Below are 21,112 nucleotides of genomic sequence, written 5' to 3' on the forward strand. Positions count from 1 at the left end.
ATGGTCATGCAGAAAAATGTGCTTTAATAAACAGCCAATATCCTAGTATTATGCATGCTAATAAGCAGCTAGTTAATAGGGAGAATTTGACTCTAAAGTGTTACCGGTTAGGGTTAGGTGTTAGCATTCGAGTAAGTAGAATAAGTTGAGATGTAGTTGCTCATAGTCAGTAGAATGTCTATTGGGAGCATCGAAATAAAGTGTTATGAGATATTAAACAGACAGCCTACTAATACTGTAATGACTGCTAGTTTTGAGATATAGTTGCAAGATTACTTGTTACTAGAATGTCTAAAGTGGACCATCGAAAAAAGGTGTTACCAAATATTGTATTTCCTTGCTTTATAGGAACATCATAGTAAATGCTACTAATTGACCCAATAAAAACAATTTGTGGCTGTTTAATGTGTCGTGACAGGTTGCTATAGTGCCTCAGCTCAAGCAGCTCGTGAACCGATCATCTCTTCCTACTAGGTAATTTATAGTATCAAATAGACATGAATGAACTTGAGAAGGAATGTTGTTTCAAACGTGGAAAGATGTCAGTACACACAGTTTTTCAAGTTTAAATCCACTTTGTTAGACAAAATGGTGGATTCGGCGTTATGATTGGTTAGATCGCTTGTCAATCAAACTTCCGGCGAAGGGTCAATTGGGAATAACAGTGGAAAAGAGGATAAAATTACATGTTAAAGTGCCTGTGTAAAGACAAACCAGGATGTCATTCATTAATTTGGGAGAGCAGACCACAAGATTTTTCTGATGGATAAAAATAAAGCATCCAATTCTTTTGAGTGACAGTTCCCAAACTTATAAATATATATATATATATATATATATATATATATATATATATATATATATATATTTTTTTTTTTTTTTTTAAGTTGGATCTCTCTATTGGTTATCTCTGTGTTTCCAGTTTTAGTTGACATTTGCTTACAGACAGATACAGCTTTACACTGGATGACATTAAAATGACTTTTTATTGCTTTTGGTAGTCTTTTCCAGTCAAACATATCAAACATTTATAAAAATGAACATTAAAAAAAAGACATTCTAGACAGCCTTATGCTGCTTTACAATATATTCTATTGACCCCTGAAAATGTTTCACTGTCAAAACCAGTACCATACTTTCCCAACATGCAGCTATGAGTCCATTTCTGGGAAAGTTGGAACCCACTGCCCACCTCTTTAACAAACAAGTGAAAAGCAACCATTTTGGGTACCAAACCAGAGCTGTCAATAGAAAAAGCCCAGCACCGCAACTTTAGTATTTTTTTTTTTTTCAAATGTTTTGAGAAAAGAAATACAATTTTACAAATATAAGACTCTTTTACATAACATTCATTTCATGCACAAACATTATTGCTTGGAATGTGGGTTTGGTCTTGGTATTTAAACACACGGCAAAGGAAAACCACAAGCTTCTAAACAGACTGTACTAATCAGACTTGCTTTTTATTTGTTTACAAGTCATTAACGAGGAATGAACAATACATAAAAACCAAACCCTAACCGTAATCTGTTCTTTTCCAAAAATGCCTACTGAAAAAACAAAATTGGAGTTCACCTGATGCCAAAGTGATTTTTGAATTGTCTTTTACAGCACTATACATTTCAGGATAAGAAAAAAAAAAAAAAAACATCTGCCCTTCTCAGTCTTTTGAGGTGACTGTACTTGGCTGATTTATGCATTTAACAAGGTGTTCTCATATATCAGCTGTTTACGAAAATAGCTTTGAGGTGATTTGCATAAACTGCACTGGAATGGCCTCAGGGCTCCTCCTAGAACTGCATGTTATGTGCAAACAACATTCTTTAAAGAACACACACACTGAATGCATACATACAAATAACATATTACCTATATGCAAAAAGAAAGGAAGAAATTAATGTATAGTGCACTACACATACAGAGAAGCTCAAGGGCATTAAAACCAGTTTTTCAAGCGTTAATTTGCATATTCTCCATGACCTAACGTGTTACCAAGATGATAATCTAATGATTGGCATGCATGAGCTGAAAAGTTCAAGACTTTTTATGGCTTTCTAAACCCTCTAATACTTTCACAACTGTACATGTACTCTATGAGCGTTGCATTGTTACTTGATACTTTGTGTTGTCACCTTTCTCTCCTGGACAACAACTTTATGTGATGATGGATTTTGGTTAATCTGGACAGATGGCCCATTAAATCCAACGTTACCAATAAAGGACCCTGCTGCGGACGCCATGCCCTTTTGAAGACCCCCCTGGACCATACCTGATGCCCCTTTATTCTCCACATAAAGGACATTTTGAGATCCTCCGTGAGTGGAAACACCTCTTTTGAGGGACCCCTGAATCACCTGGCCCCCTTGTCCATCCACAACCATCAGGCCCTGAGATCCAGAAACTCCTCTCTGAAGTGTCCCCTGAAGGACTTGACCGCTTGTGGCTCCCCCATCCACCAAAAACACTTGTGATCCAGACATATTACTTGTGTTCAGCAGTCCATTGTTCAGAGCCTGAGCAGATCCACTCCTTTCCACAAGCACCATTCTCTCACCACGATTCAGGGTATTCGACGCTATGTTGGTGCCCTGGACGACGACCCCCTCGGCTACTGGGCCGCTGTTCAGCACGAACATGCCCTGTCCCATGGTGGGCCTTTCAGTGAGCAGTACCGTGGTGGGCTGCGGCTCAACCATGTAGTACATCGGCTGCTGTTGCACCACGTAAGTCGGAGCCGGCTGGACACTTGCAATCATTGTTGGCCGGTTGTCTGTGACAACCACGTTCTCCACAAGAGTAGATGATGTCGGAGCCGTGTTGGAAGCCACATTCATTATGTTTGTAGATACACCTCTGTTAGTGGCTATATTCCCTGCATTTATAACATTGGTTGATGAAGACACCACCTCGGTACGGTCCACGACGGGTTTGGGAGGGGCAGGAAGAGGAGCGGGGACCTCTGCCTTTTTACCTCCACATATTTCGGCGAGAGTGGTGAACTTTGGCCCGAGGTCATTCAGAAACTCTAGGTCATTGTTATCTTCGAGCATGCTGCAGCAGCCGACAGAGCCAACAGGGGAGCCCTTCCCCTCATAACCATACACCATCGGTTCATTCTTAGCAAATCCATCCTCCATTCCTCGGCTTTTCTGTAACACACATAGAGCGATACATATATGTGATCCACATAGAGATAGATGATAGTGCAGTGTAGTATTGTCAAAAATACTGATTTTTCGATACATATCTATACTGAAATATCTGAAACGCTTCCAACACTCATTTTCCTCAGAATAGATACACAATACCAGCTGTTCTTTGATTGGCTATTGTGTTCACACTCTCAAAATATATGTCTGTGATTGGCTACAACGATCAACGCACGGGAACGTTTGAAAGCACACAGAAGTGTTTGAATTTGAAAGAGTTTTGAAAATGGGAGCAGAAGCATTTAAAAGCAGGTTTCAAATGCTCCCGTGTGTATATCTGTAAGTGCTTGGTGAAGAGCATCATGGCCAATCAGAGGTGTTTACAAATCCACTCAACAGCGCTCAAAGCGTCACATTTTGAAAATTTCAGTATCGACTGGGTATTGAAGTTGGTACTTTTGACAATACTATGTTACAGGGCATGAAATTCAACGTGGGATTGCGCATATTGCGCATAATTTTACTCATTCCCACATTCCCTCATTCCCCCTCAGTACTAAATTGAGTTCTTTTTCACTGCTTATTGCACTTAAACAGTCAAATACACAAAAAATAATATCAAAAGGTTGGTCTTAGTAAGTATTCACATGAACACTGTCAGTTGTTTTAAGTGAATGTAAACCGTTGAGAAAACACGTGTAACAGTATAATGGATCTGTGCATCAGATCTTAAAGTGACAGCAGACTAATATACCTGCCGCCAAAGTATGAGATAATATTAAAATATCTATATGGCAGTTTTCCACCATGGTATCGATGTGGCCAGTAAAAAGCTGAGTGGCTAGTAACTTCGGAAAATCACTAGCTACAGTGGCTGGTGAGCAAAAAAGTTAATTTCAAGCCCTGGATAGATAGACAGAAAGACAGACAAATACAAATGGAAAGATAGATAGATAAATAGATATATAGATAGATTCTTTTGAATGAATGATTCAATGACAAATACATTAACAGTCACTTGTTGCCAACTCGAATAAAATGTAATTGATACAGCTGTTATTTGACACGCCAAGTTCGTTTCAAATGGTAGTTTGCTCTATTTTGATCGTTATCGTAGACATCAGTGTAAATTTACTAACTTCTCAGTAACTTCTCACTAACTTCTTATATCTCAGTACTTCTGTGATAATGTGAATATTTGTAACACAGAAATAACTAATGTGTGGTTCAAAAACTCTCTGGATCAGCACGGCACAAACACATATTTGAATGTTTCGCTATGATTTTGTCAAAGGTTTAAAAGACGCCTGCGATTCGTTGTCATTAAAGGTGCAGTAGAACGCGTTTTCAAAAGATGTAATATAAGTCTAAGGTGTCCCCTGAATGTGTCTGTGAAGTTTCAGCTCAAAATACCCCATAGATTATTTTTTATTCATTTTTTTAACTGCCTTTTTTGTGGCATCATTAAATATGCACCGATTCAGGCTGCGGCCCCTTTAAATCTCGTGCTCCCCGCCCCTGAGCTCGCAACTGCCTTAAACAGCATAAACAAAGTTCACACAGCTAATATAACCCTCAAAATGGATCTTTACAAAGTGTTCGTCATGCAGCATGTCTAATCGCGTAAGTACAGTGTTTATTTGGATGTTTACATTTGATTCTGAATGAGTTTGATGGTGCTCCGTGGCTAAAGCTAACATTACACACTGTTGGAGAGATTTATAAAGAATGAAGATGTTTTTATGAATTATACAGACTGCAAGTGTTTAATAATGAAAATAATGATGGCTCTTGTCTCCGTGAATACAGTAAGAAACGATGGTAACTTTAACCACATTTAACAGTACATTAGCAACATGCTAACGAAACATTTAGAAAGACAATTTACAAATATCACTAAAAATATCATGTAATCATGGATCATGTCAGTTATTATTGCTCTATCTGCCATTTTTCGCTATTGTCCTTGCTTGCTTACCTAGTCTGATGATTCAGCTGTGCACAGATCCAGACGTTAATACTGCCTGCCCTTGTGTAATGCCTTGAACATGAGCTGACATATGCAAATATTGGGGCGTACATATTAATGATCCCGACTGTTACGTAACAGTCGGTGTTATGTTGAGATTCGCCTGTTCTTCAGAGGTCTTTTAAACAAATCAAATTTACATAAGAAGGAGGAAACAATGGTGTTTGAGACTCAGTGTATGTCATTTCCATGTACTGAACTCTTGTTATTCAACTATGCCAAGGTAAATTCAATTTTCCATTCTACGGCACCTTTAATAAAGTAAGATTGCGTGGGTGCTTGAATCGAGATTGCGATCTTTTACGATTAATCGTGCAACTCTACATTATCCTGTAGCTATTTATTACCTGTGAATAGTATTCACCCAGGAACATTTCAGACACAGCCATTCCGTCAAAATCTCCAGCCACTTCTCTACTCATAAGGTTCTCATTTCTCCTCATCGAATCTATGTAGGACATTTCCATGTCATTGTAGGCACGACCACCCATTGTGGAAGTGGAGTCCAAGTAGCCTCCTGCTGCTGCTCCTCCTCCAGACACAAAACGCATACCACCCACTTCTTTGGATATTAAACCAATCATCCCATTGTCAATATTGTCGACAGGGCCCAATGCCGGAACATCCTGTCAGAGACAAAATGGTTTGATTTATTTAGCTTTATGTCAAAAATACAGTAACATCTCAATCAGATGTTGTTCCTGATAACATATCATACCCATTACATAAATCAATAAGATGTCAAAATTGATTACCCGGTCCTCTCCCTGGCCCTCAGTATGGTAAGAGATGAGATGCTCTTTAGTGTCATAGGGCATGTCTGTAAAAGCTCCCGCCATCCCAGCAGCTCCACACTGACAGAGCAGCAACAGGAGTGGAATGACTGTAACAGAGAAATACAGCATTTATTTCAGCACCATAATAACTATCTAATTATCTAACTAACTAGTTACTTACGCAATAATGCAAGCAATCCAAGGAAGAGCAGGCCAATTCCAGCAGGTCCAAATCTTGTCCCCTTCTTAGGAGCTCCTAATGCAGTTCGGTCACAAGCCCCCTGGTCTGTACAGGTACACACTTCCACCACTATTTTCTGAGGTTCTGGACATCCCAGCCCCTGCTGGTCCTTAACATCCACCGTCAGCTCGTATTCTCCCGGCCACAGCTTTTCTTGTGTCCTGAAGATGGCAGTGGTATCTGAGAAGAAGAACAGAAGATCTCAACCACAGAGTCAGTAGGGACATCCCGATTATTAGATCTCTAACTAGTAGTGGTGTAACGCTACATGTATTCCTCCTGAACCCTTACGGGCGTCACGGTTCGGTTCATACAGTCAGACAACAGGCGATCCACACTCCAATCCAGAAGGTGGCGCATGTTAATGTAATGCTGTTTTCCAGCGCAGAAGAAGAAGAACAGACTATCTATGCATATGTTTATGTGTAATCTCTCAACTAGTGTTTTAACCGCAGAAAGAAATCAATAAAATATCTTGAGAATAATATCTCACGTAGCATTACATTTACCTCAGGATAGTCATTTAGTGTCCACAGCATGTTAGTTCACTAGAGAAATGAATTCTAGAGGGATCATTTCACTAAATATATGCAGCTTATATATATATTAATTATATTTACTTTACCTGTTAGTAATGTTTTGATTATTTAATTTATGTTTAAATGAATTTGTCATGAAACAAGTTATGACAGTAACTCTGTAGATGATTATATAAAAAAAAAAAAAAGAGTTGGAGTAGAAAAGTAATTGAAAAATTAATTCGATTTTTTTTTTTTTATGTGAGTGTTGACTATTATATCTAAAAACAAATAGCAACTGAATTTAATAGTTTGGGCTCTGTTGTTAATTGTAACCTTTAATATTATAGTAATGTGCAAAATAGGGCTTCCTGTATAAGTTTACAGCATTAATTGAGATTTGTTTTTATCCTTAAGAAAATGTCAATTATAATTGAATTTATTTAAAGAGAGACACGATTTGTTCAATAAATCACTGTTTAATAAAAAAAAAGAAGCAATTGTATGTTTAGTTTTCTCCCCCTGCTGTACCGAACCCGTACCGAACTGTGACTTCAATCCCGAGGTACGTACTGAACCATCATGTTTGTGTACCATTACAGCCCTACTGACTAGTACTTCATTTTTTTAAATTCTTAAATTAAAAAAATACCTCAAATAGTTTTATAAAATGGATAGTTCCTGTCCCTGATTCTGATTGGTTGAGCCAATTGTAAATTATTTAAAAAACATACACCTGTGACCTCATTACATAAGTAGCCTATAACTGCACCACTACATCTGTGCATTGACACAGGTTCCATAAATGATGCATTTCAGCAAAAGTAACTGTTCATTATCTAGGTAATGAAGTATGAGTGACCCCTGCTGGCGTTATGTTGAATAATCCACCTTTCATTTTGAGACCACACCCTTCCATCTGGGAGTTATGTTGATGTATGATGTGTGTGTAAATGTGTGTGTTCTAAATTCACTGTAAACCACGGATTCCTGGGACTTATTGCTGTATTAAACATGTAGGCCAAGAAGATCAATTTTTAATAATTTTTATTCTTTGCTTTGATTATAATTTCTTATGCATTTGTTGTGATTATTTTTACATCCTTTTTATGTAAAGCACTTTGCTATATAAATAAACCTGCCTTGCCTCGCCTTACCATTTAAATGCTCGATTGACCATTTCCCCTTTGTTCCTTCTGGGACAACATTGAAGGTGAATGGAGCTCCATTGGGTGGTGCATCCTCATCCACTGCAGTGACTAAGACTGCTTGCTTTTCAGTACAAAGTGTCTGGACTTTGCTTGCCAAAGTGGGGCAGTGGTCATTAAAATCCTCTACCTGGATGGCAATGGTGCCTGTTGCTGTCTTAGCAGGCAAGTCTATAAGAGAGGGGAAAGAAATACATATTTTAAAAATAAATAAATAAAACAATTATATTTGATATTTTCACATTTTATATAATCTTATTATATTATATTTTATTACTATTAATAATAATAATAATAATAATAATTTATATATATATATATATATATATATAGAGAGAGAGAGAGAGAGAGAGAGTAAATGAATGGCATAAATTAATTAAATAATGTTAACTGACATTTGTACAATATAATTTGTAGAATGTTAATATTCAATCATCTCTGACAAGTTTTCAGTAACTATTGTTGATTAATGTGAAGATGCTGCCATCTTCAGGACAGGTTATGTATCTGCAATGTCCTGTGCTCATGTTAAACAATATGGCACACTGGAAGTATGTTGTGTCAAAAAAGTTAATGAAGTATACTATCATATATTTTGGTAGTGAACGACAAACCTGGCAATAGTTCAAAAATACTTTTTTGTAGAAATATTAGAAAATTAAAACAGCTGGCAAATCCACATCCTTAAGAAACAACAAAGATTGAAACATTTTCCCTTTTCCCTGGAACCTGCCTTGAGTTATGCTGTAAACCTGGGCATAGTAGGTGCCGTTAACTAGATACTTGGACTCGCGGTCAGGAGCCTTGTTCATTCGAATGGCCCCAGTTTTCTCATCGATGGTCAGCCAGTTATCTGGGTCAACTGCTTTAATGTACCTACAGGAAAAGGGAACATAGTTCAGGCTTGTTTCTCATTGATTTAAATGCTGTTTTCTTTTCATTTTTGATAGAACTCTTTTGATGTAAACATACTTTACGTTGGTAGCTTCCTTTCCTGTGTCTGTATCAATAGCCGGGTACCTTGCAATGACCTCATTGCTGTTAAAAGTCTTGCCTTCTGAGATGGGGATGGCTTTTGTATGGGGCGAGAACTTGGGACCTTCTGGCTGGTTTTTCACCTTTATGTTCACGTTGTAGAGCTGACCGCCTGACGATGACCATGAACTGCTACCACCACCACCACCACCACCGCCGCCGCCTCCTCCTCCTCCTCCTCCGCCTCCTCCTCCTCCTCCTCCACCTCCACCGCCGCCCCCCATGCTGACAGTCATTCCAGAGTTCATTGAACTCACAGAGGTGTGGAACGGAGCTACGTTGCGTACACCGATGCCAAGTTTCAGGTCTTGGATGTCCTCATAATCAACAGCCTGCAGGGAAAATGGACATGACTTTCTTCAGGTAAATGGCTGAGAGTATAATCCGCTTCAGGACAGTTCAATGCTAGCGTGTATGAGTTAGGATGTAAGATGTAAATGCTAAATAACTAGAAATGTCAAAAGTACCAATACTTTTAAATGCCCACTGAAGTGCCCTGGAACGCACAGCGTTATTCACTGTGTTGATGGAATTTCCACTGAAACAGGAAGACAGGGCGGGGCATATCAAACAACTTGTCTCTTCCCCTTTTTTTAAATAGCCAATGGTGCTAGTAGTAAAAACATTGTTAAAATAGTCAATGTGACTACAGTGGTCCAACCTTAAAGGATTAGTTCACTTTTAAATAAAATTTTCCCAATAATTTACTCACCCCATGTCATCCAAGATGATGACATGGGGATGTCATTCTACGCCTTCCCTATTCCACTTACGGAACGAACGCTGCGGCAGTTTAATTTTTTCTGTAAGTAGAATAGGTAAGGCGTAGGACATACGGCGTAAGCGTTTTGAAGAATACGGAAAGCGGAAAGCACGTGCAAGGCGATAATTTGTGCATATAAAGCATATACAGTTGTATTTTTTTCTAAAATGACAGATGGTTTCGCTAGATAAGACCCTTATTCCTCGTCTGGTATCGTTTAAAGCCCTTTGAAGCTGCACTGAAACTGTAATTTTGACCTTCAACCATCTGGAGGCCATTGAAGTCCACTATAAGGAGAATAATCCAGGAATGTTTTCATCAGAAACCTTCATTTCTTTTCGACTGAAGAAAGAAAGACATGAACATCTTGGATGACATGGCAGACCTGCCAACCTTGGAAAATTTTTTCGAGTACCAGTGTGACGGGACGGGGCACGGGTTTATTTATTTATTTATTTATTTTGTGTGTGGGGGGGGGTTATGTTTTACATTTTTGAGAATACAATACACAAAGCACACACACCCATCTTCGTTAATTTTGACTGTTAAAGTTTTTTTAATTTGACAATTAAAAATTTCACTACACCTGCTCAAAAGCATTTTTTTTTAATTCATGATTAATCTTGCATTGCATAATGTGTTCTTATACAAACTGACAACCACAAGTGAATCGCATTCATATATTTAATATGGACTAAAATTTTTGTTTGCAATTTCAAGAAGGCTATATTTACATACAACTAACCTGACAGTTGAGTCGTTTATAGGTTTTGTAATGAAAACTAGTCTACAATTAAGAAACCCTTAGAAAACAAACATTGAGTTTACATGTGATTCATTTAAAATACTTAATTTATTACTCCAATATCCAAATATGATACTAAATCCCACAGAATAAAAAGGTTTCTATTTGTAGCGTGCTGTCTTTGAATTATAAACAAGACAAACATTCGCTGAATAAAGGTTAGCCAATACAAACATATTTATAGAAAACAGTTGACAATGAATTGAAAGGACCAATAAGAGCAAAACGCATCGAGTATTCAAGAATATCAAGAAGTCAGTCCGACATATAACGAGGGGTTGTGTTAACTAAAGCGTCCGTCATTTACCGAATCTTAAAAACACGGGTGGATAATTAAAAATCTTTTCTGACAAAAAAAAAAATAACACAAGCAAGAACAAATTTTAAACCAAACACGGCAATTTTCATTTTACCTCTCTGTGTGCGCGCACGCATTTGTGTTTATGAGAGAGGGCTCGCGCAGCATTGAGACAAAGGTCATGTTAAATGCATAAGTAACTAATGTGCTAGTCTTCATACAAAATAAGTAGGCTATGTAACATAATTAGTTTTAACACAATAACGCAACACATGTAGGCTATACGTTTCTGAACACTGAGAATAAATAAATAAACGCCTGTTTCTCCAGACTCGCGCTTGTCAGTCAACATTTTCATAATCAGCGATTTCAATTTTATTTAGATTTGTTGTTCAACATTACTTGTGCATTTTATACCCGTTTACCTTAAGGAGTTAAAAGTGCGTGAGTGTGCTGTCCTCGCTTGAGAATTCAGTCACTGAAACGGCGGGCGTGGAAGGAGGGATTGAGCAGGATTTTGTGTTGACGTCGATTTGCAGTGTCTTTTTATTGATAGGCCGTACGCATTTGTCAATCATCACGTCTCTATAGCTCTGTATTTGGGGAAATGAACCCAGCGCTGATTGGTCGAACTCTTTTGCTGGATTTGAGTACTAGGCGTGCACAGAGGAGTCACCGGGTTTTTGCGTAGTAAAGAGTGACAAATCGTACCAGCGTACTTTGAGGTCAAAATGCGTACCTGGTACGCAAAATGCGTACATGTTGGCAGGTCTGACATGGGTGTGAGTAAATTATCAGGAAAAATTTATTTAAAAGTGAACTAATCCTTTAATGTTATGAAGCGACAAGAATACTTTTTGTGACCCAAAAGAAAAATAACTTTATTCAACAAATTCGTCTCTCCCCTGTCATTCTGCTATGCTATGAATGGAGTTCTGACGTAAACACGGAAACGCAGCACTGCTCCAACTGCGTAACAGACTGACAGAGAGAGGAAAGATTGTTGAACAAAGTCAATATTTCTGTTTTGTTTTTGTGCACAAAAAGTATTCTCGTCGCTTCATAATATTAAGGTTGAACCACTGCAGTCACATTGACTATTTTAATGATGTTTTACTACTTTTCTGGACATTGAACGTGGTAATTGCTTTCATTGAAGGATAAAATATCTTAATTTGTGTTCTGAAGGTGTACGAAGGTCATACGGGTTTGCAAAGACATGAGGGTGAGTAATTAATGATTTTTGGGTGAACGAACCCTTTAATTAAACAACAATACTGAAAAGAAAAAGAGAAACCGGCCTTACTTTTGAAAAACACTTGAATGTTGCAATTTGTTAATATTTATATTAATAATTAACTTTTTAAATTAAACAGTGTGTTGAATAACAAATGTGTTTTTCATGTGGTGTCGAAATTGGCATTGAGAATTTGACCAACACTGGTATCAATGCTGACATTTCGATATCAGGACTTACCTACTAGAAAAAAATATGAAAAATTGCACACCTTGTCAAGCATCAGGATTGCCTCATTGGTCTTTGGGTCCATTTTAATGCTGAAGTATCCAGCTTCATTGCCTGAATCAATAAAGCAATTGGCCACCCAGTTGTCCGTGTCCTTAAGATCCAAGTCACTTGCTTTGAGTCTCATCACCTCCACTTTCTCTGTATTTTCCTCAATACTGGCGTCAAACTATGGAGAATGAAAAAACATATGAGCATGTATTCACTACAACAATATGCTAAACCATGTGGATGTAAACAAAGTGTAGATATTTTCTTACTGGGCCTTGCAATGTAGGCACATTATCATTGACATCATTGATCTGGATGACGACTGTCCCTGTGGCGGCATTGCCGCCTGCGGCACCGTTCAGGTCAGATGCTTTGACAAGCAGGACATACTGATCAATAGTCTGGAGAGAGAGACAGTGTGTAAACAAACAGGTGGAATCATTTACATACTGCTCAACAAAGCCGTTCATCGTGTCTTTGTTCCTCGTTTAAAAACGTAAACATTAACAGCCCACGTGGGGTGGAACATCTGGCACTGACACAGAGAGGCTCAGAACTGCTGTCAATGAAGAAGAGCCAGAGCAAACACATGGACTCTTGTAGCATGTTGGACATCATACACACTTGATACAGTGATCGTGACCACTCACCTCTCTATCCAGGTTAGGATTGGCAACACGGACTATCCCGTCATTGTCAACTCTGAACATATACTGCCCAGCTGGTTGCTGCTCAACAATCTCATACTTGATTTGAGAGTTTGCGTTTCCTGGCTCATCAGCATCAAAGCAATTGATCTTCATCACTGATGTACCTGTGTCCATGATAAATTCAAGGAAATGTCTTGTTGTGGCAAGTTCTTAGAAATGTGCTCTTTGTATACATTTTAATTTCTTACGGTGATTTTTTCTTTTCATTTTTATACTGTATAAACATCATGTGGTCAAAAAGTTAAAAAATTACAATACGTAAAAAAGAAATACATCATATGAATATATATATGAATTTTGAAGCCTTGCCAACAGAATGAAAGCCTGTTAACAAAGACTAGTTAAATGGCCCTGGGATTAAAAATTTTAATGGGTTTCAATGGGGACATTTTTTTCCCCATTGAAACCCATTAAACCCAGTGGAACTATTTTGTGTTACTAGTGTAAAATAGATTTAGGAGGTGAAATAGTAAAATTGCAATAAAAAATACACACTTCTACCAAAATGTATGCAGTTGGCATTAAAGGTGCAATATGTAATATTTTCTGTCCGCTAGAGGTCGCTAGAGGCCTATTCAAAACAAAGGCTTAGCTTGATGACGCCAAGTGGAAATAATCACCAAGAAATCATGTTCAGGCATGCGATTATTAACGTTACTGTAATATGAAGCAGAGCAGGGCCGAGTGTTGTGAGCTGAAGGAGGCCGCTGGAGCGATTGCGCAACACAAAACTCACGGGCAGCGTATCTTTTATTATACCACAGTCACTGACGCTGCTTCTGCTTTTCCGGTCATGGGTATGAGGTAACACAGCTCTGTTTATCATATTAGATACATTTGAGTGTGTTGAAAATGATGTTATAACGTTACTCTGTGCGTTTGCTCGGCGGCTGCTGTGAGACACTGTTACACACTGCAGTAAGATTTTAGAATATCATATTAAAAGCTGGATGGCTTGTGTTGATAAATGACATGCAATTAATTTTAAAACATATTGTACTATGGAGAAAATTCTGTATTACCGTTACTAAAAATAAAGCTGCATCTGATTATGCTGATTATTACAAAATAGTGTTTTTCTCTGAGGCATGGTAAAGCATGGTACTCGCAAAAAATCAAGAAAATTTGATTTAAACAATAAGACTAAACATGTTGAGTTATATAACAATAATTCGTTTTCTGTCTATAAATGTAATCAAACAGTTGTTCCCTGTAACATATTAAGGCGTCTTTGGTGTTTCCATGGTTTCTACAAAATAAAACCGGAAACCGAGGGTAACGCGGGTATGACGCAATTGACAGGCTTGGTTAAAGTTGCAATTTTCTCACAATTTACAAATAGATATAGATATTTTAAGTACTCAACTGAACAAAATATATAACACTGGCCTAGTGGATTTTGGATATTTTACTGCAAAATTTGTACATATTGCACCTTTAACACAGGTAAAATTATATATACAAATCTCCATAAGGATGCACAAGAGTTAAGCTGTAACAACTGCTGATCACATACCTATGTCACTGAGTTCATCTACAGCCCCTGGATTCATCTGACCAAAAACCGGTGGATTATCATTCTGATCCTTCACTTTTATTCTTAGCCCAATGTTGTTCTCTGCAATTGTGCCATCTGTGAACCTAGCAACCCCTGAAAGCTATGGAGGTAAAGAAATGAATGGCAGGATCATTAACCCTTATCAATAAATGTAGGTATTAAAGCCAGCTTCATCATCATCATCATCATCATCAATCACCATTGTCGTCATGGTCATTTCACTTACATTGTATTGTGCAACAGCCTCTCTGTCGAGGATCCCCGTTATTCTTACGTATCCATTTTCAGGATTCACCACAAATAAATTGAATGGCTCCTTGTCTGCGCCGACGCCCGTTAGTGAGTACCTCAAATTTTTCATGTTTGGATCTTCCTTGTCTGAGCGAATCTAAATCAATTAGAAATGCATGCATTTTTAAACAAAAGCCCACAGTGCTCTGATGCATTGAAAGGAAGCATTGCAAATATCAAATGTGTAAATACAGTTGCAATGTATCACACATGTGATGTAGTGACTTCATTGTAGTGGTCAATGGTCATTTCTTATATTTAAGATGTAATTTATTAACATTTGGACATTACATCTAACAAATAATAATACTGCAGACATCAGTTGCTAAAATTGTAATTCTCAGAGTCATGTTTATGCATAACATGCATTTAAATTGCAAATAGATGAGATAAGAAAAGATCTAATGTTATTTTTCACTTTTCACTCCCTGGTGAAAAAGCTGGTGCCTTGTGATTTATTTCGTGGTAATACTAATGACGTTAGTTAATAGAAATGCAATGTTCAATACAATTTCATGTTAGCTCAGGTTCTTTAAATAATATGGTAACATGTTACAATGAGGTTCCAGTAGTCAGCATTAGTTAATGCATTAACAAACATTAAAAAACAATGAGCAACGCCTTCGTTACAGTTTTTCTGGTCCATCAGGTCCATCAAATAATATTAACAGATACAACTTTAGATTTTAAGACTCTAAGACTCAAATGCTTTAGAAGTATTTTGAATTATGAATTAACTAATGTTACAAATGGAACATTATTGTAAAGTGTTTTCAACTTCTTTACTTGTACATTGGTTATACAGTAATGGTTATGTAATATATTAATGATTTCTCTTGTTTGAGAAAGGCTCACTCACTTTTGCAATGAATTCTTTCTTGGTGTAATCGATATTCTCCTCTAGGATTTGGGGAGGGACGATCCATTCCCTCTTCTGCCTGTGGAGGGCCACAGAGTGCCGGAATCTGGCTTCAGCCTCGAACACATGCTGCGGCGAAACACAAACGCACAATAAATAATTGTGAAAACAGAAATTCTGCCAACTTTGTCAGTTTTCCCACACACAGCAAGAAAGGAGACAGGGAGTTGTTTTTATATTTGTTGCCCTTCCTGGTAAAAACATTCTCGTTAAAAGGATTTGTAAATGATTCACTATAAATGAGTCAATATTAATGAGCAAAACTCAAACTGGTTGAAACTTGCATGCATGCATAGTACGACACTAGGATCATCCTGTCTGTATACAGGCACAATTAAATAGAAGATCATTAATGTGAAATTCATATAAAATGGTTTGACAGTGATTTGCCACTGCAGAAAAAGCACTGCACAGAAGTCATTACTTCAATCCACTTCAGTAGACGTCTAGAAAGATAAGATAAAGAAATACTTGGCAAAAGCAAAATGCATTGCATTTAACTCAAGATCTCCTTAATAAGACCACACACAACTAAGATAAAGCATGTGTACACAGTCACGAAAAGTGGTTGAAAGTAAAGAAAACCTGGTTCCATTTTATATTAAGTGTCTTTAACTACTATGTACTAATATTTAAAAATTAAAATTAAAAATTCTGTCATCATTAGTTGTTCCAAACCTGTGTGAGTTTCTTTCTTCTGCGGAACACAAAAGATGATATTTTAAATAATGTTGGTAACCAAAGAGTTGACGGCACACATTGACTTCCATAGCAGGAAAAAAAAATGCTATGGAAGTCAATGGGTGCCGTCAACTGTCTAGTTACTGACATCCTTCAAAATATCTTCTTTTGTGTTCAACAGAAGTGAGAAACTCACACAGGTTTGGAACAACTTGAGGGTGAGTAAATGATGCCAAATTTTTAATTTTTGAGTGCACTGTCTCTTTAAATGTTAGTACATAGTAGTTAAAGACACTTAAAGGTGCTCTAAGCGATCCTGGGTGGAGTAACTTCCTTTTGACGTTCGAAGTGTTGTCAAACAAAACAGAGGCTAGCTAGACCCTCCCTCCTCCTCCTCCTCCCCCTCCCCTCCGTGCTTCCTGAAACAGTCATAAACGCGCATTTAAAATCATTCTTGTCGGTTATTATGTGTCGTGGTCCAGGCTGCACCAGGTAGTTTTTGTTGCCGTTTTCGGAGCTTGTGGCGACTACAGAGACCGCGTTTTTTTACAGTGTGTTCAGGGGACAGGCAGCTAGGGGATAATGAGGAGATGTTTGCTGTATGTGACAAAAAATGTTTTGGCCTAAAAACGTGCGACATCACTTAGAGCACCTTTAATATAAAGTGGGACCGGGTTTTCTTTACTTTCAACCACTGTTTGTGACTGTGTACACATGCTTTATCTTAGTCGTGTGTGGTCTTATTAAGGTGATCTTGAGTTTTTTTGGGGGGGTGAACTATCCCTTTACATTTATTGTGTACATGCATCATGTTTTTACATTGTATTTGTATTAAAAAAAAATACCTGCATGTAATTACAGCTGTAATTACAATGTTAACCCTTCCCTTACCCTTTAACCCACCAATAAACCGAACCATACCGTCTCAAACCTTACCCTCAACAGCAGGTTAGGTTACAGTTTTAGTTACCGAATATAAAATGTGACCAAAAACCCATCACAATCCTATCCCTATGACTCCCACAAATATAAGATGTAATGTCTTACTAATTAGTTTTCTTTCATTTCTGCTGCTGTGCATTTCCGCATTGTACTGTGCAATGATTCGATAGTTACTTAAGTGTCCCCTTAAAGGGATAGTTCACCCAAAAATGAAAATTATGTCATCATTCACTTGCCCTCAAGTTGTTCCAAACCTGTATAAATTTCTTTGCTCTGCTGTACACAAAGGAAGATATTTTGAACGAAGTTTGTAACCAGGCCGCTTTGGGGCACCATTGACTTCCATAGTAGGAAAAAAAAATACTCATAGTATTCAATAGTCAATGGTGCTCCAGAATTGCTCAGTTTCCCACATTCTTCAAAATATATTCCTTTGTGTTCAACAAAACAAAGAAATTTATAAAGGTTTGGAAAAACTTGAGGGCGAGTGAATGATGACATAGGGCCCTATAATACACCCGACGCAATGCGACGCAAGGCGCAGCGCAAGTGTGTTTGCTTGCGTCCTTAAATTAGTAAATGCATTTGCGCCAGTTAGTGCGCCCATGGGCGTGCTGGTCTAAAAAAGAGGTGTGTTCAGGCGCATTGCCGGCGCATTGCTATTTTAAGGAGCTGAAAATAGACTGCGCCATAGACCAACTCAAACCTGGTCTAAAGTCTAAAGTCAATGGCGCAATATTTTTTTTTGTTAGAGCGCGTTGGTAGAAACTGAGCCTCTGGGCGTGTCCACAGTGCGCGTTGACTTTGTTTATTACACACAGGGATGCGCATCACACAAACATGCCAAATATTAAAAACAAAAGGATTACAGTGTAAAAGAATATTATTGTGTACATAAATATAAAAATGTAATGATGAATAGTCATTGCGTGTATTAGAATTAGGCTACCTATTTTCAATTCAGCCTATTACTACTTATAATGATGAACGAAATTGGCTAATTAATTGAACAATCGTGCCAATACACACACATATATATTAACTGACTCATCGCCAACAAATTCCGCCATGTAAATAGCAAATCGCCATGGCGCGAGCGCATCTCGCTCTTAAAGGGAATGGGAGATGACACTCTGATTGGTTTATTGAACGTTACCCCCATTACTCATTAAGAGAATAGGGACAACCCATTTCAAAGATGCGCCCCGGTGCACGGACCGTTTTTCCGTCGTTAAAATAGCAAAAGTGGATTTGGACACGCCCTGAGTGCACCTGCGCCGTGCGCTTTACACTTTGCGTTTAGATCGTTAAAATAGGGCCCATAATTTTCATTTTTGGGTGAACTATCCCTTTAAGTGTTTATAGTGATAAATGGAGATACCACATTTTGTGTAGTAATTATATAAGGATTAAGTTGTTAAATATAGAACAAAGGCATTAATCGTCATATGAATGAACCTTTAAATTTGTTACATAGAAATACAAGGTGCAAAACACTCAGCAATAAACAGTATGTTTTTGAGTTTTGCAGTTTTAGAGAGAGATGTTTTAAACCACTTCTACTTTTCTGTTTTAAACCACTTTTAAACCGCACACACAGACACACACACACACACAATATATGATCAAAGTAATGATCAAAAACAGAAGTTGATGATAAAAAGTAAGGTGCCAGAGGGAAGAAATTTCAACACTCCTGAAAATGAAAGGTTAGGCGTTACAAGTGTTATACTTGCAGATCCAGCTCGACTGCTGTAGACTGTCTTTGTATCAGACAAAGCTTGTTCTGAAATGCTCTTTACAAAAATACATCATGGTAAATAGTGGGGGTTTCCATCATAAAAAATTTCCTGCAAAATAGTTGCTACAATTAAGGTTACTAATGTAAAACTATAATAAGTTAGCTGGGGAGCTTCACAACAATGTAGAAAAATCTAAATCTCTCTTATTTTATTACTTATTTGCTGAATGACCACTTACAATTGTGGCTAATGTCATAACACACTAATGTAAAAATATCAAGTTACTTAATAAGTTTAATGATAATAACAATAAAGTTTAATTTAATAAACTAGTTATTATAGTTTATTAAATTGTCTGCCGAAAGCTAGGTATTATAGTTAATAAAGTTTTAAATATTGATATTTTTCTTACAAAAACGCTTCAGAAGGCCTTTATTAACCCCCTGGAGCCGTGTGGATTACATTTATTATGGATGGATGCATTTATTTTATTTTATTTTATTTTATTTTATTTTTGTTGCTTCAAAATGTGGCCCCCTCATTCACTACCATTATAAAGCTTGGAGGAGCAAGGATATTTTTTAATATATCTCAGATTCATGGTCATGTACACCTAGGATGGCTTACTTGGGTAAAGTTGGTTTTATATTCGCACATTCGGACATCCGTATTCAATAGCCTTGTTAATCACACTACATTGGACATTCAGTGGACATTCACAAGTAAATATGCCATTAAAACAATACTTGCCTATTTTGATCGACTGTGAAAAATGTTGTAAGTTGACAATCGTTGGTTGTCAATATCATGTCGCTGCTTAAAATTCGCAAATATTAATTTATTGCACATTTATTGGAAAGTCTGAATTTAACAGAAGTCCGAATGTGCGAATATAAAACCAACTTTACCCAAGTGGATGGACTGAGGGTGAGTAAATCATGGGTTAATTTTCATTTTTGGGTGAACTAATCCTTTAAGTTTGTTGCCCAAATTTAAAGTGACAACCTGCGATGTCTGAGAAGTTCACTGTACTGACTGCTTTGAATTTAACCACTGATAAACCAATGATTTAGTAAAGGTAAAACAGTAATATTTTTTACGATCCCATATTTTAACATTTAGTTGCCTTGGTACATTTCTGTAAAGGGTTGGACAATTGAGTCGATTCCCCTCTGCCATTTTAAGAGTTAAAGAGAGACACAAGCTCAATAAGTGTCTTTTTCTCACATTGACTTTATGAACATGAATGTTGTACATTATAAACAAACAGGCTGCGAAACAAATAAACAAAACCAGTTTCAGTTTTATGAGAGACGCATACGATTGTTTTGGTTCACAAATCGATACTGTCGAAATGGAGAGAGATACCGTGCATAGACAGACATTTAAAGACACGACAAACTTACCGATAATCCAAAACAAAGCAGAAAAGCGACAACAGGCGATATACGCCGGGCCATGGCCGGTATTTCCTGATCACCTGAGATCCGCTGCTGTCACCAGCTGCTTATGGAAAAGTTTCAATATATCCCGCTGAGGAAGATGTGTCCCGATGCTGTTTGATGCACGATAATGCGAATGAGATCGATCCGGAGCGCTTTAGAGTAACTCCTTATTCATTCTTTCTCCCACACCCTCACCTTGCGGGTTAAAAGGAGGACCTAACGTCACAAAGATGGGTGTGTGTGTGTGTGTATGAAAGAGAGAGTGTGTGTGTACGAGAGAGAGAGAGAGAGAGAGAGAGAAAGGGGTGGGAATATATAATTTTCAAAATTAAATTACATGTATCATAAAGGGTGGCATGGGTGTTCTCACCCCGAGAAGTATTAACATATATCCACAAGACCCATCCTTAACCCTTCATGCGTGTCCTATGAGTAACATTACATGGGCCAAGCAAAGTAAATTAATACATATTATATACTGTATCA

The 21,112-nt window shown here is 37.5% G+C and overlaps 1 protein-coding gene across 1 annotated transcript; it reads right to left on the reverse strand.

Moving 5' to 3' along the window:
* Nucleotides 1-967: 967 nt before the first annotated feature.
* Nucleotides 968-20,857, reverse strand: dsg2.1 (desmoglein 2, tandem duplicate 1). Its single transcript, XM_048208668.1, has 14 exons — nucleotides 20,588-20,857; nucleotides 15,757-15,885; nucleotides 14,833-14,994; nucleotides 14,565-14,706; nucleotides 12,989-13,152; nucleotides 12,608-12,739; nucleotides 12,331-12,516; nucleotides 8,894-9,288; nucleotides 8,655-8,797; nucleotides 7,871-8,092; nucleotides 6,136-6,375; nucleotides 5,934-6,061; nucleotides 5,526-5,804; nucleotides 968-3,149 (listed from the first exon to the last, which is right to left on the reverse strand). Exons 1-14 carry the CDS (start codon nucleotides 20,639-20,641, stop codon nucleotides 2,109-2,111), a joined length of 3,417 nt encoding a protein of 1,138 aa, XP_048064625.1. The 5' UTR covers nucleotides 20,642-20,857; the 3' UTR covers nucleotides 968-2,108.
* Nucleotides 20,858-21,112: the final 255 nt, after the last annotated feature.

This window comes from Megalobrama amblycephala, linkage group LG11 (assembly GCF_018812025.1).
Source record: "Megalobrama amblycephala isolate DHTTF-2021 linkage group LG11, ASM1881202v1, whole genome shotgun sequence".
Taxonomy (NCBI): Eukaryota; Metazoa; Chordata; class Actinopteri; order Cypriniformes; family Xenocyprididae; genus Megalobrama; species Megalobrama amblycephala.